This window comes from Carassius gibelio, chromosome A5 (assembly GCF_023724105.1).
Source record: "Carassius gibelio isolate Cgi1373 ecotype wild population from Czech Republic chromosome A5, carGib1.2-hapl.c, whole genome shotgun sequence".
Lineage (NCBI taxonomy): Eukaryota > Metazoa > Chordata > Actinopteri > Cypriniformes > Cyprinidae > Carassius > Carassius gibelio.
This window is the reverse complement of record NC_068375.1, coordinates 15,734,257-15,747,838: the sequence shown is the minus strand read 5'-3', so window position 1 is coordinate 15,747,838 and position 13,582 is coordinate 15,734,257. Positions and strand designations below refer to the sequence as shown.

The window sequence follows — 13,582 nt, the reverse complement described above, 5'->3', positions numbered from 1 at the left end:
TAGATAGATAGATAGATAGATAGATAGATAGATAGATAGATAGATAGATAGATAGATAGATAGATAGATAGATAGATAGATAGATAGATAGATAGATAGATAGATCCGCTTCCATTTTACAACATTGCCTCCTTGTGGCTAGAAGCACATAACGTGGTCTGTTTTAAGAGTGGAGCGCACTTTTAAATAATTAATTATACTCAAGAAATCATCATCCAAATTGACTTTTTTAATATTCATGTGGGATCAACAAAACACAACAAGATTAGAACACTGACAGTTTTATTTTTACTCTAATAATAATAATAAAACTATTTTAATATGTGGTTTCCAGAGAGACAGCATGAAATACTACTATTAGTACTTCTACTAAAGTAATAGTACATTTAATATAATGTATGTATTATTCAAGAGGCTTCCAAAAAAGCATGAACGGATTAACCATGGTTTTACTGTGAAGGTGTAGTAACCATGCTTTTTGGCGCATTGATTAACATTTGTATAATCACCGTTTTACTAAAAATACCACGATTAAACTATGGTTAGTGTTGCAAAACCGTGGTTAATTTGTAGTTAGCATGGTTTATGTTTTTTTTTTTTTTTTTTTGGTTTAATTTGTGGTAAAACCATGGTTAATTTGAACTGATATTAAACCTTAAAAGTCTAAATCGTACTCTAGAAATAATAATTATAATCCTAATCATACTACTACTAATACTTCTACTAACAACAACAACAACAACAATAAACTATTGTAATACTAAGGTATGTCTGGAATATTAAAGTTTCGGTAATTACTGCGAACTATTCAAAACCATTGCTGGATGACATTTTTTTATTGTACGGGTTTGTTGATAAATCTTTCTTTCTGTCTGTCGTTAAGTAAAGTCAAATTAATCTTAATACAGACGATACAAAATTAAGCCACATGTATTTGTGTCCTGCCCCTTTAAATTTCGCCGACCAATCGAGAAAGTCGACACATCCTTTTCCGTCTCAAGCCACACACTAAACACACAGGCGCTGTATGCTCATCCCCAGGACAACAAAACACCCAGACAGAAACAAAAATAACCAAAATCAAATTGCTGCAGGTATTCATATTTTAAATAAACACTTATATTCACCTCATTCCCGTGACGATGTGTCTTCGTCGTCAGTTTTCCTCCATTCTTTGCAGACGTCCATCCAATGTTTCTGGTTTAGCTCTGTAACGTTACAGTTTCCAGGCCTGTACTAACCACACTAACACCATCGTGTACACTTTAAACATTGTGCTATCATGACATTTATGTGCATTTTAAATGTTTTAGCAAAATATGTTGTGTATATTTAATAGCGCACCATGGCCCAGGATGGGGTGATACTGCAATTCAACTTTCCCACATTCGGGGACTCCATGCTTCAAAAGATGGATGCTCTTCGTCGAGACAAACGCTTCTGTGATGTTGTGGTCCGCATCAATGACTTGGAAGTGCCTGGACACAAAGTGGTCTTTGCCGCTGGCTCCCCTTTCCTTAGAGACCAGTTTGTCCTTCAGGACTCTCGTGAAGTGCAAATATCTACACAGCAGGACGCAGAGGTTGGACAGAGGCTTCTCCTGTCCTGCTACACAGGGACACTGGAGTTCCCGGAGCTTGAATTAGTACACTATTTAACAGTTGCTAGTTTCCTACAGATGGGTCATATTGTAGAGCAGTGCACCGAAGCTCTCAATAAATTCATAAAACCACACGAGGTCAAAGGCGAGCGTGCATCATCTCGACAGCCATCGAACTTCAGCTCACAGCGTGGCCGACCGGCTGCGGAGACAGCATGTGATGAAGAGGATGAGGCGGACAATGATGGAGAAGATGACTTTGATGATGATGATGACGATGATGATGTAATAATACAGCCCAAGTCTCCAGCTGTGTTTAGAAACTCTGAGAGCAACAGCAGAGGAGAGGAGAGTCCCATCAGCATCGTTAAGGTGGAGTCAATAGATGAGCGAATGCCTGATAACTTTCAGAGTCGCGCAAGTCGCTCGCCAACACTGCGCTCACCTGAGCCACAACACTCCCTAATAAACTCCACAGTGGAAACCCGGCCCGCCGAAATCGCTGTCAAGCCCACAGCTGAATATTCGCTGTCCCCACCTGGACCCAGTGGCTCGGGGAAAGGGAATCTTTGGGGATGCTCAAGGAATGCCGATAAGAGTATGCAGTGGTACCACCAGTGCCCGAAATGTGCTCGCGTGTTCCGTCAGCTGGAGAACTACGCCAACCATCTGAAGATGCACAAGCTGTTCATGTGCCTCCTGTGTGGAAAAACATTTACCCAGAAAGGAAACCTGCACCGGCACATGCGTGTCCACGCCGGCATCAAACCCTTCCAATGTAAGATCTGTGGAAAGACTTTTACTCAGAAGTGCTCGCTGCTAGACCACCTGAACCTTCACAGTGGGGACAAACCACACCGTTGCAATTACTGCGACATGGTGTTTGCACATAAACCAGTTCTCCGTAAACACCTGAAGCAGATCCATGGAAAAAACAGTTTTGATAATGCCAATGAAGGCAGCTTGCTGGAAGGAATATAAAATCATATTGTTGTCTAAATAAATTCTATTAATATACATGATGCAGACATAATTCTGTATAACAGTGGTTCTCAACTAGGAGGTCTGTTCTCAGTAAGGACGATAATTATAACGATAAAGATATCATTTTTAAATGTAAACGAATAGCTGAGTGCACACCAGTACTATAACAATGGCGACTCATTGGAACAATATTGTTGGAATCACTTTCACTATTTTTTTTTTTTTTCACAAATTCATTTTCCAATGATATACGATTAAAACATTGACAGCCAATCAGAATCCATTCAGTTTAAAAAAAAAGCACACATTTAAAGCAGCCAACTGCAGGACTGCATTGCACACATCACAGATAATATTAATTAAAATTCTAAAAACCAACAAAAACAAAGATTAACTTGTTGCATTTTTTATTATTTATTTTAAAGAAAGGATCAGGGGTACATCATTAACACAGGTACATCAAATAAGACAAAAAAGATTGTGAACCACTGCTGTAAATGAATACACTAAATTACAATAATGAAGTGTCCGCTGATTGGTAGATACATGTAAAATCAAAGTCAGGTTTAATATCATTTTCTTTTTGCATATTGCAGATCAAGGGAAATGTATTGAGTTGATTTTGAATGCTGCTGTGGCATCATTTGGCTGTGTTTTATCTTTTGTAAAGATTAAAATAGATTTAAGTATATCTGATCAGACCATATTTCAGTTTTGAATGCTAATGTATAACTTCCTCAGTTGCAGACAGCTGTATTTGAACACTGTTGTGCAACTCTTTGTCTGTAATAAATGTTTCCATGCTTCCATCTGTGTAAATATGCCAGAATCTGGAGAAAATTGCTGGCTCACTAATAAATAACTGCAGATACTGCATGAAATGTGCACTTCTTTTTGTTAATGTTCATCAAAATGCTACATCAAATCAACATGTTAATACATTAAGGATTTCAACATTCAGACTAATTACAACTATGTTTATTTATTTGCTTTTATGAGACACCACTATGACAGAGCTGTATCATGGTGGCAAAGCATTACCGTGGACACATAGCATGTCGACCTCCATCCAGAATTGACATCTGTTATAAATGTCAGGAAGGCGACTGCATGAGCTACTTCCACTACTTCACCTGGTCTGCCGAGAGCATGCATCACCTTGCACTTCTCAAGGAAAGTGTGTTATTCAATTCAAACTCACAATACACATTGTTTCAAAGCAGCTTTACAGAAAATGCATGTTTACAATTTAGTGTTATCAATTTGAAACATTCATTACAGTGAAATGAGCATTTGATCTTCACTCATCTCCTGAGTATACTGGTCCTCATCAAGTCCTGCATGCTTGTTTACTTCTGTTATAATTACTCCTTGGCTATTAAAACGAAGCATTTTGTATTACCTCAATGTGACAATTCTGTGGCATGTTAAACAACAGAAAGAAACTTACCATACTGCATTGGCACGTACTTGCTTTGATGCCAACTCTATAATTAAAATAAGATGAAAAAAAAAACAAACAAAAAAAAAAAAAAACACTTGTGTTGTAGAGTAATAATACCCAAGCCCTTTGCATCAATTACAAATGGTAAAGGAGACTGGGGCTAGTTGTCACACTTTTTACTCAGTACATTTTACTCAGTACACACTCTTTATTGGGAAAGTTGGAATCAAGGTGGAATCTGCTATTTAACAGCTAAAGTAAAACAGTGAAACAATAATGAAACCAAACAATTCAAAGCCAATGAAAGAGCAAATATGTAGAAGGCAACATGTCAAACCATTGTTGTCAAAAATATATTGCAATTAACGTATATCTTATATGTGTATCTCATAATACTGAATGTGAAGCACGTGATATCTTGCCCAACAGCAAAGTCCTTTAAAATCTATAGTCTTTGCCCAAAAGGAAATTTATAAAGCAAATACCATTTTCTTGGGTATACAGTTCAGCATTATAGTTCACATCTAACTTCATTCGATAGACTAAAACTACTGGACTTTCGATTCAAGACAACTTCCCTGTGTGACAAATAGCTCTGGTCTCCTCTAAATAGCAAGAGAGGCTCTTGAGATATCACTTTACCAAGAGCAACACCAGTGTGTGAACTGGTCGATGGCTGATTTGGACATACACACTGTACACTGTAACATACCAAAAAACAACAACAAAAATGTGTATAAGATCAACCAGGACCTAGAAAAATAAAACAATGAACAATTATTTAGTATTTGTTGTTTATACCTATATTTCCAGGTCATTAGCTTCAGGATTTCAAAATTGTAGCCTAATTTTTTTTGTCCTTTAAAAATAGTAGTTCATATATAAAAAGTGCAGAATAAATGCAAATTATATTCAAACCACTTCAGAAAACAATGAGAAAATCTATCAATTTATTGAAAATACTCCTTTGTCAAAGTACAATAGTTTATCTACTATCATTTTAATAAAAAAATACCATACATTTGAAACACAATGTAAGAGATTACAGGGAAAACAGACTCAAGTCAGTACATACAAAATCAGCATGTTTTAAAACCTTTTTTTTTATTATTTACAACACAAGGCATTATGCATTATGAATATTTCACAATTAAATCAATCAACCAGCAAACGGGTTGGCATGGATAGTAACAATTTTAATATGGACATCATTAAGAGGACGAAAAGTCTTTTCATTCACAGGGAGTTTCTCTAGTTCATCCAGAGTTTCAAGTCCATCTATAATTCTGTAATAAAGAATAAGCTTGTGTTACAATTTATTACCATCAATACAATAACATAAAAATAGAAAAAAATAAATAAATAAATAAACTGAAAAGAAAACACTAGCAAAAAATAAATAAACATACTTTCCAAAAACTGTGTACTTCATGTCCAAGTGAGGCTGTTTTGCATATGTAAAGTAGAACTGTGATGCATTTGTGTTTGGTCCATTATTTGCCATTGCCACCACGCCCCGGACATTGTGCTACATTACACAGACATTAAAAGAAAGATCAAGTTAGATAGGACTAAAAAGTATGAAGGTAATTTAACCTGCTTACTGTCACTCACATTTCTGAACATAGACTTGAAAGTGCATGATCCAAACCTAAATTTTTATATAACTAAAAACATTTTGTAACATGATTTTGATGCACCATTTTCATGGATTTTAAGTTTTCAAGTGATATATCATTTCTGAATATTTGTAAAGTATGTGAAAAAGACAACGAATAAGACTTTTTTTTCTTTTTTGAAATAGTCAGAACTCCTGTTATGATGCAAGTTTTTGAGGTGCACTCTTGCCATAAATTAATCGATTACTTTTCCTACATAATTTTTAACAAAAAAAGATTGGTAAAATATCCATTTAGGAGTCCTAGACCTTTCCAACGATATATAGTTTGTCATGATTAAATTAGGATTTAATTGTAATATAGTAAAGGAAATGTAGATGGCCCACATAGGGGGCCGGGTGACAGTTAACGGGTTAATGCCTAAGAATGAAACACAATTTACACCTTTACAAAGCCTCTTGTGTACATGCTAAATTAATTTACACTTATTGTCTTATGTACATTTCCACAACTCTTGCCCTGCATATGCAGATCTTTTAGGCATTAAATTACCTTCATTCAAAATATTTTTAAATTGCTGTACATATAAATAAACAATTAAAATTCATGCCTTAAAATTCTAACGTGTCCAAATTAAATACAATTTTGAGTTCATTTTTTTTAAGTATAATAATGTACATAATATTATAATACTTCAATGTCAATACATACTTTCAGATGTTCACTGAATTCGTCTTCAAACTTTCTTCCCCAAATACTGGTCCCTCCTTTGCCTGTACCTGAGGGAAAAACATCATTTTTTATAAATCAACCAAATAAACCTTGACATGAAATGATTTTTTTAAATTCAAAACATGAACCTAGCATTAACTAAATGTACAACTTTACAAGCTATAAACTAAAGCTTTGAGGTAAGAAATGAAATCCAGGATCAGTTACCTGTTGGGTCTCCAGTCTGGACCATAAAGCCCTTGATGTTTCGATGAAAAATGCATCCATTGTAAAACCCACTAGCGCACAGGGCAATAAAATTCTATGAGAAAATAAAAATGAAAACTAACGCATCAACACAATTATATTGCCTCGAGACGTGTGTCTGTGTGATGGAAACAAGAGTCTTACTTCACAGGTTTTCGGTGCCTTCTCACAAAACAGTTCTATTTTGAAATCCCCGAGCTCCGTGTGCAGAGTAACAGCCTGCGAGAAGATGAACGAGTTCAGCTCATTAATACACTACAAGTTGCAACTACAACATTAGTCAGTAAATACATTCTTAATATAAAGTTAATTACTCATTTAATGCAAATAATTAATTCACCCTGCTTAAAGGTAAGCCTGCCACAGAATATGAAATATTTGACTCACGTTAACTGTAATTTGGCTAGAGTAAGATACTCCCCCACAATGCTAACATAAAACAACTACAGCGTTAAACAAATGTATTCTATACAAGCTTAAATATAAGGATTAAAAACTGTTTTTCGTTAAGTTAAGCATTCATAGTAAAGCGCAATCTTACCATCTTCTTAAACGCAAAGCAGAAATGATAAGGATTTACAGACACTACAGTCCAGCATTGTAAAAAGCCGCCTTCAGAATCAATAAGCGTTTCACTGAACAACGTCCGACGCAACTCAATGACGTTGAAAACATTGGTTCCCATTTATCACCGTTATAATAAAAAAAAAAACTATCCTATCGCACTCTATACATAAATACGAATAGTTTTAACAACAGTAAAAAATAATTATAATAAAGTTGAGTGAATATTTAAAAATAACGTGTTACATATAATAACTGTATATATATCATGAGTAAATATAAAATAAAAAAGTTTTTTTATTGACATACAAAGAAAATCGAGTGTTTATTCGCTTGCTATATTTTATGGGATTTACTTAATTTCTATTAAAATGTACATTTACTTTGCAAAACAAACTAAATGAAAAAAAAAACGAAAAAAGAAAACACTGGATCTATTGAATACATCAATTTATATCATAGTTACAAAAACGTGAGCACTGGAGCTTTCGAAACACTGGTTTTATTTAAAATAACACTGACATCGGAGAGAATTTTTTTTTTTTTTTGACAAGCTTTAGAAAGTTGATTGGCATTTACCTGAGTAACTTCTGGAATTCTGTTAGCTTAATTTCCAATGTGTGGTGTGTGTGCGCGCATATATATATATATATATATATATATATATATATATATATACACACACATACAACAACAAGCTTTCTACTAAAATCCTACACTTTTTCATAAATGAGGTAAAATAGTAAACATGAAACAATCTATGTTCAATAATTGATCAACAGTAATAAAACTTCTATGGCTATTACAATGGTGAGACAAAACAACTGTAAATCCTACAGGAAGCAAATAAGTAACATAAGTATTAACCTGCATCTCACACACTCTAAAGTTATAATTCAGTCAATGTCAAAACTGCATTGCACACATAACGGACACTTCACTAAATACTTCTGATTGTCTTCTTAAGAGTGTAAAGGGAGCAGAAAACATTTAGTTCAAAGTCGAGGGTATAGTCTGAATGTTCAAATGTCTGTTAGCTGAATACATTAGATAATCTACCTTTACAAAGAAGTAAAACTGTTCATTAGAAATTATTGTTCAAAGGTACTTCTCATGGCATTTCAAAGTGAGCAGACGGGTAAAAATAAGGTGCTGTATTTGTACGGTATAATGTTTGCAAGTTATAATAAAAATCTTAGAAAAAGTAATAATATTACTACAGTAACAATACCATTATGCATTTATACAAATAAAAATGCATGTAGATGATAGTCACATCTCACTTTCTTCATTTAATAAATGTACTTACCTTTTGTTTTGCATCAACTAAATAAATACTGCAAGCATGCACACATCAAAAATTATTTGTACAATTTTAAATACTCAGTTAACACAGGTTATTAAACTTTCCAAGGACTGACTGTAGACAACAGCAACTTACTATTGGGTGAAAGTTAATGAATATTGAATTATGCATCTTCATAAACTCTTAAAAGTAAAATGATTCATGCAACAGAGATGACTTGCATTATCAGTATGTGAAAGAGACTGTACAGCAGGAAACATGTAGGGCTGGTATAAACAAATGTTCAAAAGTTATCCAGTGCTCTCAAAGTTTTAGAATACATTAATCAGTTAATGTACAGAGACATGGATTTAAGAACAGGCAATAGAAGAGTGATTTTACACACACAGTAACACTTACACAGTAACACTGGTATAAAATTGAGTCAAAATGTTTATAATACAATATCTGAATAGTGTAAATTAAGGCAACAATTAACAGCACCTTAATCCTGATGTAATATTTGGTCTGCTCACTCCTCACTCTCTGTCAATGGAAATGCCATGGCTTTCGTTTATAATAAAACATCACATGCCGTAAAGTGAAATACCCCTTATGTCTTTCAGGAAACATTCTAATGATCCCTGAAATATTTAACATACATCAAATTTTGGATTGAATTCCTCTCCTCACATCAAAGGCAAATGCTCTCAGGTTCACGCATCTGCTTCAAGAAGCCTCTTTGTCAGTTCTCCACAGCTGCGCTTTGACCTCTGAAGGTAAAGTGTTGAAAATACTGTCCTCCACAATTAGGCCACTCTTCTTCAGCAGTCTGCACTCCCCAAGTTCTACAGGAAGGCACTCCAGCCTGTTGCCCCTCAGCTCCAGCTGTGTCAGACTGGTGAGCTCCCCGAACCGTGAGGGTAGGGACTGCAGGCAGTTGTTTCCGAGGTTCAGTGTTCTCAATTTCTTACACTGAAACAATTCAGGGGGGAGAGCCTCAATCTATGGGGGCAAATGACAGCAGAAATAAAAAAAAAAAAAAATAACGAAGCTGGGTGAAAGTACAATCAACATCTCATTAATTTTATGGGATTTGCAAAGAATGTACTACTTGCATCTAATCATAAGAGCAGTAGCACTTTTTCTTCATCTTTGAACCTGTTGTATAATTGCCATCTAGTAGATATTTTTTTTGGAATAAACTGTGTTTAAATTAAAAGTACATTTTGATAATCATGCAAGAAAGATTAAACAAAATCTGCATCAGTGGCAATTACACAAGCTATATAATAAATAAAAAGTTTGCAGTAAGCAGTGGTATAATCATTCATAAAAACCTTAACAAAAGTAAAAAATATTTTTGATGCACAACATAGTCAAACATAAAAACACTAGATACAAATTCACTGCAGTTAAACATGTTTAAATTGTACCAGGTAGAGCATTAACTTTGGCAGCCCTGAACATTTTATAAACAAGTAATGATAAAAAAGCAATAATATCAAAGTACCAATAACAGATTAAAAACAAATAGAAAGAAAAATGCAACAAAGAAAAAAAAACAAAATTTAATCTCAAAACTATTTTCACAGCCTGAACCCAACTTACCCTGTTGGCAGTCACAGCAAGGTACTGAAGGTTCTGTAGAGTTCCTATTTCTGACGGGATGTCTGTCAGATTGTTATGGCTCAGATCCAGAAACCTCAGCTTCCGGCAGAAGAAGAGCTGGTATGGGATCTTCTCGATCTTGTTGCGGTTTAAATAGAGGCGCTCCAGGTTGACCAAGGTACCTATCTGTATAGGTATGTATGCAATCTGATTATACCACATCTTTAGACAAACAAGTCGATGAAGATGCTGAAAACTAATGATCTCCTCAATGGTTTTCAGGTTGTTATCCTTAAGATCGATCTCCTGTAAATTGTGCAGGCTGAAGATGGAATGAGGTATGCGCTCCAGATCACAGCGGACAAGCTCCAGCTCGGAGAGGTTCACCATCTTCTTTAAGCTGTTGAGCACCATCAACTTGGTGCCTTCGTTGTTGATGGACAGCTTCTGGAGATGCATTCCAACATCCGTGACCACCTGAGGCAGCTTCGTAAGGTTACTTTTCAGTCTCAGAACCTTCAGACGCTTCAGCTCGCGTAGACCGTCGATGACGATGTAGCGATTGTTGTCAGCACTGAGGTTCCCAGTAAGGTGCAACTCGCTCAGGTTCTTCAAGCTGTAGATCCACAGAGGAATCTCCTTTATGTCAGTGAACTTGATGTGCAACGATTTCAGGTGCTCTCTCAGAAACGCAAGAGCTGGAGCCTCTATTTTGGCTGGTGTGTGGTACAGCCACATCTCTCGGAGGTTCGTGAGCTGGGCAATGATCGGTGGGATGGTGACATCAGGGATGAGCTCAAGCTTCAGAACCTCCAACTCCAACAAGTCAAAGACCGTGTCTGGAATCCCACTGAGCATGAACAGATGGAGCTCCAGCTTCTCTTGGGAGTTTTTCGTGATCCTCTGCCGAAGCTTTTCCAAAGTCCATTCATTGTTCAGGTTCAGCTGGCGAAGTTTGTTTTCGCTCACCTCCGAGAGGAAGACCGCAAACCGTTTGGAGTAGAGGGGGTCGTACTGGTCAATCATATGCAGCATGAAGGCGAAGTCGTTTTTCACATCTGGGATGTCGCTGTAGCTGCTCTCCTCTCGGATTGACTCAAACGAGTACTTCTTGAGAGAGCGCCGTAGCATCCAGCTGAGGGTGTACATGCAGATCATCCCGTACACGATAACTAGACTAATGTAGAAGCAGGCTAAGATCTTGAAGAGAGTTGCCAGGGGATGGGCACAGTTGTACATGCGATAACCGGTGAGACTCTCGATGTCCACATTGCAGTCGACGCTGAACTGAATATTGTGGACATAGTATCCGGTATAGCAAATAATAAGAATAAACTTAACAACTTTGATGATAGTCTGTCGGATGTAGAGTCGGTAGACTATATCGCCTTCTTCCACATGAGTTCGAAACTTCTTCACCTTCTCAAACAATGCCTTTGCTTGTTCCCCTTCCTTTTTGTCCAGGACACCAGTCTCAGAGTGGTCCACAATTCCTTGTTCAAAACGAGATCTGGTCGTCGACAGCATGGGAACACTCGCCTCGACGTCTTCGCTCACATACGAAGCCTTCTTATCGAAGGAACCGTTCATTTTCACCAGCGCTTTTGGGTCGCTTTCCTCCACGACGGTTTCGGACAGAGCTCTCGTGGTCCAGGGCGAGTCAAAACACTTCAGTAGGATAGAAACAAAATGTTCCAGTTTAGAGCTCGTCCAAGGGAACTTGAACCAGAAGTTGCTGCAAGCCAGAAAGATGAGGGTATGCAGCAGCACCAAATATGGGAAATACTTAGCAAACCAGTGTAGCTTGTTTTCATAGCACACAGCATCGACATAGTTGTACTGGTGGCGATCAAGGTCATACTGGATTCCTTGTGGCTCAAGGGTCAAGGGCACAGAAAAAGTTGCATTGAAATACTTTCTACAGGTCTTGTTAACTACCCACTTGCAGGGCAGGCAGATCATCTTGTCCTGCGTGACCTGAAGCGTGCCCCCAAATACAGCGATCATCAGCATTACAACGGATAAATAGTCTGTGAACACGTCCCACCATGGCTTTAGGATGCGATACGTAGGTTGCGTATCCACAAAGTAGCGCAGCTCAGTTATGGGAATCATGATTCACCTGAAACGAAATTAATGGCATGGCTTTAAAACATCTACACTGTTCATGCCTTGAATGTCAATGCAACACAAAAGGATATATATTTAAAACTGTTGCAAACTAACTCTACATCATCTCCCAACACAAACACTGAAACATATTTTACCGAAGTCGAGGACGTCTGTCTTCTCCGGCTGTGGCGGCTACACAAGAAGACTCCGCCAAAAGACCGCTCTGGTTTTCTTGTCATCTATTATTAGCCATTTCCGATAATAACACTGAAGAATTGTCTCCTCTGGGTATGGCGAGTCCGTGACCCCAGGGTTCAAATCCTGTTTGTCTAAGGCAGGGCAGTGTCTGAAGCAGTGTCTCCTCAGTTGGATCTTACCTAATACTCCACATGTCCAGTCAGGAACTGGCACTCATCACAGTCCTTTTTGTTAGGATGGGACACAGATATCCTGTCGTGATAAAACAGCATACAATACAATGTCTAATATGTGCACTCTGCATTTTCTGAAGCGGTTTCAATCGTAGTTTTCCCTTGAGGGGGGGACAGGTTGAAAACTTATTTCCTCTCTATTTACATTTAACCATTTAGGTTAAATTATATATTTGACTTGTGCTTATATAAGACGCAGACTAAAGCTGACACATAATGACAAAGGGTGGAAAGACAACATTATGATGATGGATATTAAATTTCAAAGAAGATGAAGAAGAAGATTAAGATAATAATAAAGATGCTGACCGACTACTAAGAGGCTAGACAACTAGATTGAACCAGTTCATATCGGAATCCTCTCAGCTAGATATGGCGAGTCTCCCACAGGTTATCGTCAAAATATTGTTTATGCATTGGAAACAATAACAAACAAACAGGCACCGTCCTGTTCTGTGTAATTATAAGGAGACCCGCAGCTCAGCACATGAATGACTGCATGTGTTATTATTAATACGCTGTTTGTCTTTGTATAAAAGGGCAGAGTGTCTTTGTTTTACTCGTCGAGGAAAACTGTAATCATGTAACTGACTCACCCAGCTGTGTGCTGCCAGCTCTGCTGCATGAGCTTGTCGCCGGACTCATGAGCTCGGATCGCCAGAAAGGAGAGTGGCCGAACCGAGACGGACAGCGCAAAGTGCGAAGCTCAGCTGCAGGGATCAGATGTATTTCATAATCAGTTCATTACACTAGAGGGCACTGCGAAATGAGTTTTAGATTTTGCCATCAGCTTCATTTTACGTCTCATTATCGCCACACACTGGACTGGAGCGGGAATCACAACCTGAGTGCTCAGAAACGTTAAGCTGTTTTTCTAAGGACTTTAAACCTTATCTAAACGCTCGTGTTACCCCAGCAAACCCATTTCATGCTTTAATGGTTCATTTATCATAT

At 37.2% G+C, this 13,582-nt stretch overlaps 3 protein-coding genes across 3 annotated transcripts; 1 reads left to right on the top strand and 2 right to left on the bottom strand.

Annotated features, from left to right (window-relative positions):
* The first annotated feature begins 974 nt into the window (after positions 1 to 974).
* Positions 975 to 3,469, top strand: LOC127997125 (zinc finger and BTB domain-containing protein 26). The gene is made up of 2 exons (XM_052592001.1): positions 975 to 1,094; positions 1,340 to 3,469. Exon 2 carries the CDS (start codon positions 1,346 to 1,348, stop codon positions 2,579 to 2,581), a length of 1,236 nt encoding a protein of 411 aa, XP_052447961.1. The 5' UTR covers positions 975 to 1,094; positions 1,340 to 1,345; the 3' UTR covers positions 2,582 to 3,469.
* A 1,496-nt stretch (positions 3,470 to 4,965) lies between these two features.
* On the bottom strand, positions 4,966 to 7,326 carry LOC127997109 (peptidyl-prolyl cis-trans isomerase-like 3). The gene is made up of 6 exons (XM_052592000.1): positions 7,167 to 7,326; positions 6,770 to 6,844; positions 6,587 to 6,680; positions 6,359 to 6,426; positions 5,438 to 5,556; positions 4,966 to 5,314 (listed from the first exon to the last, which is right to left on the bottom strand). Exons 1-6 carry the CDS (start codon positions 7,308 to 7,310, stop codon positions 5,188 to 5,190), a joined length of 627 nt encoding a protein of 208 aa, XP_052447960.1. The 5' UTR covers positions 7,311 to 7,326; the 3' UTR covers positions 4,966 to 5,187.
* Positions 7,327 to 8,712: 1,386 nt separating this feature from the next.
* On the bottom strand, positions 8,713 to 13,387 carry lrrc8ab (leucine rich repeat containing 8 VRAC subunit Ab). Its single transcript, XM_052591999.1, has 4 exons — positions 13,225 to 13,387; positions 12,353 to 12,647; positions 10,086 to 12,207; positions 8,713 to 9,479 (listed from the first exon to the last, which is right to left on the bottom strand). Exons 3-4 carry the CDS (start codon positions 12,198 to 12,200, stop codon positions 9,204 to 9,206), a joined length of 2,391 nt encoding a protein of 796 aa, XP_052447959.1. The 5' UTR covers positions 12,201 to 12,207; positions 12,353 to 12,647; positions 13,225 to 13,387; the 3' UTR covers positions 8,713 to 9,203.
* Between the last annotated feature and the right edge of the window lie 195 nt (positions 13,388 to 13,582).

Excerpts from the sequence above, each read along its gene's own strand:
- lrrc8ab (XM_052591999.1), bottom strand. The coding sequence starts at position 12,200 with ATGATTCCCATAACTGAGCTGCGCTACTTTGTGGATACGCAACCTACG. Across the intron at positions 9,480-10,085 it reads TTGCTGTGACTGCCAACAGG|ATTGAGGCTCTCCCCCCTGA; the intron begins GTAAGTTGGGTT and ends TTGCCCCCATAG.
- LOC127997109 (XM_052592000.1), bottom strand. The coding sequence starts at position 7,310 with ATGGGAACCAATGTTTTCAACGTCATTGAGTTGCGTCGGACGTTGTTC. Across the intron at positions 6,427-6,586 it reads CCAGACTGGAGACCCAACAG|GTACAGGCAAAGGAGGGACC; the intron begins GTAACTGATCCT and ends TTTTTCCCTCAG. Across the intron at positions 5,315-5,437 it reads AAGTACACAGTTTTTGGAAA|AATTATAGATGGACTTGAAA; the intron begins GTATGTTTATTT and ends TCTTTATTACAG.
- LOC127997125 (XM_052592001.1), top strand. The coding sequence starts at position 1,346 with ATGGCCCAGGATGGGGTGATACTGCAATTCAACTTTCCCACATTCGGG.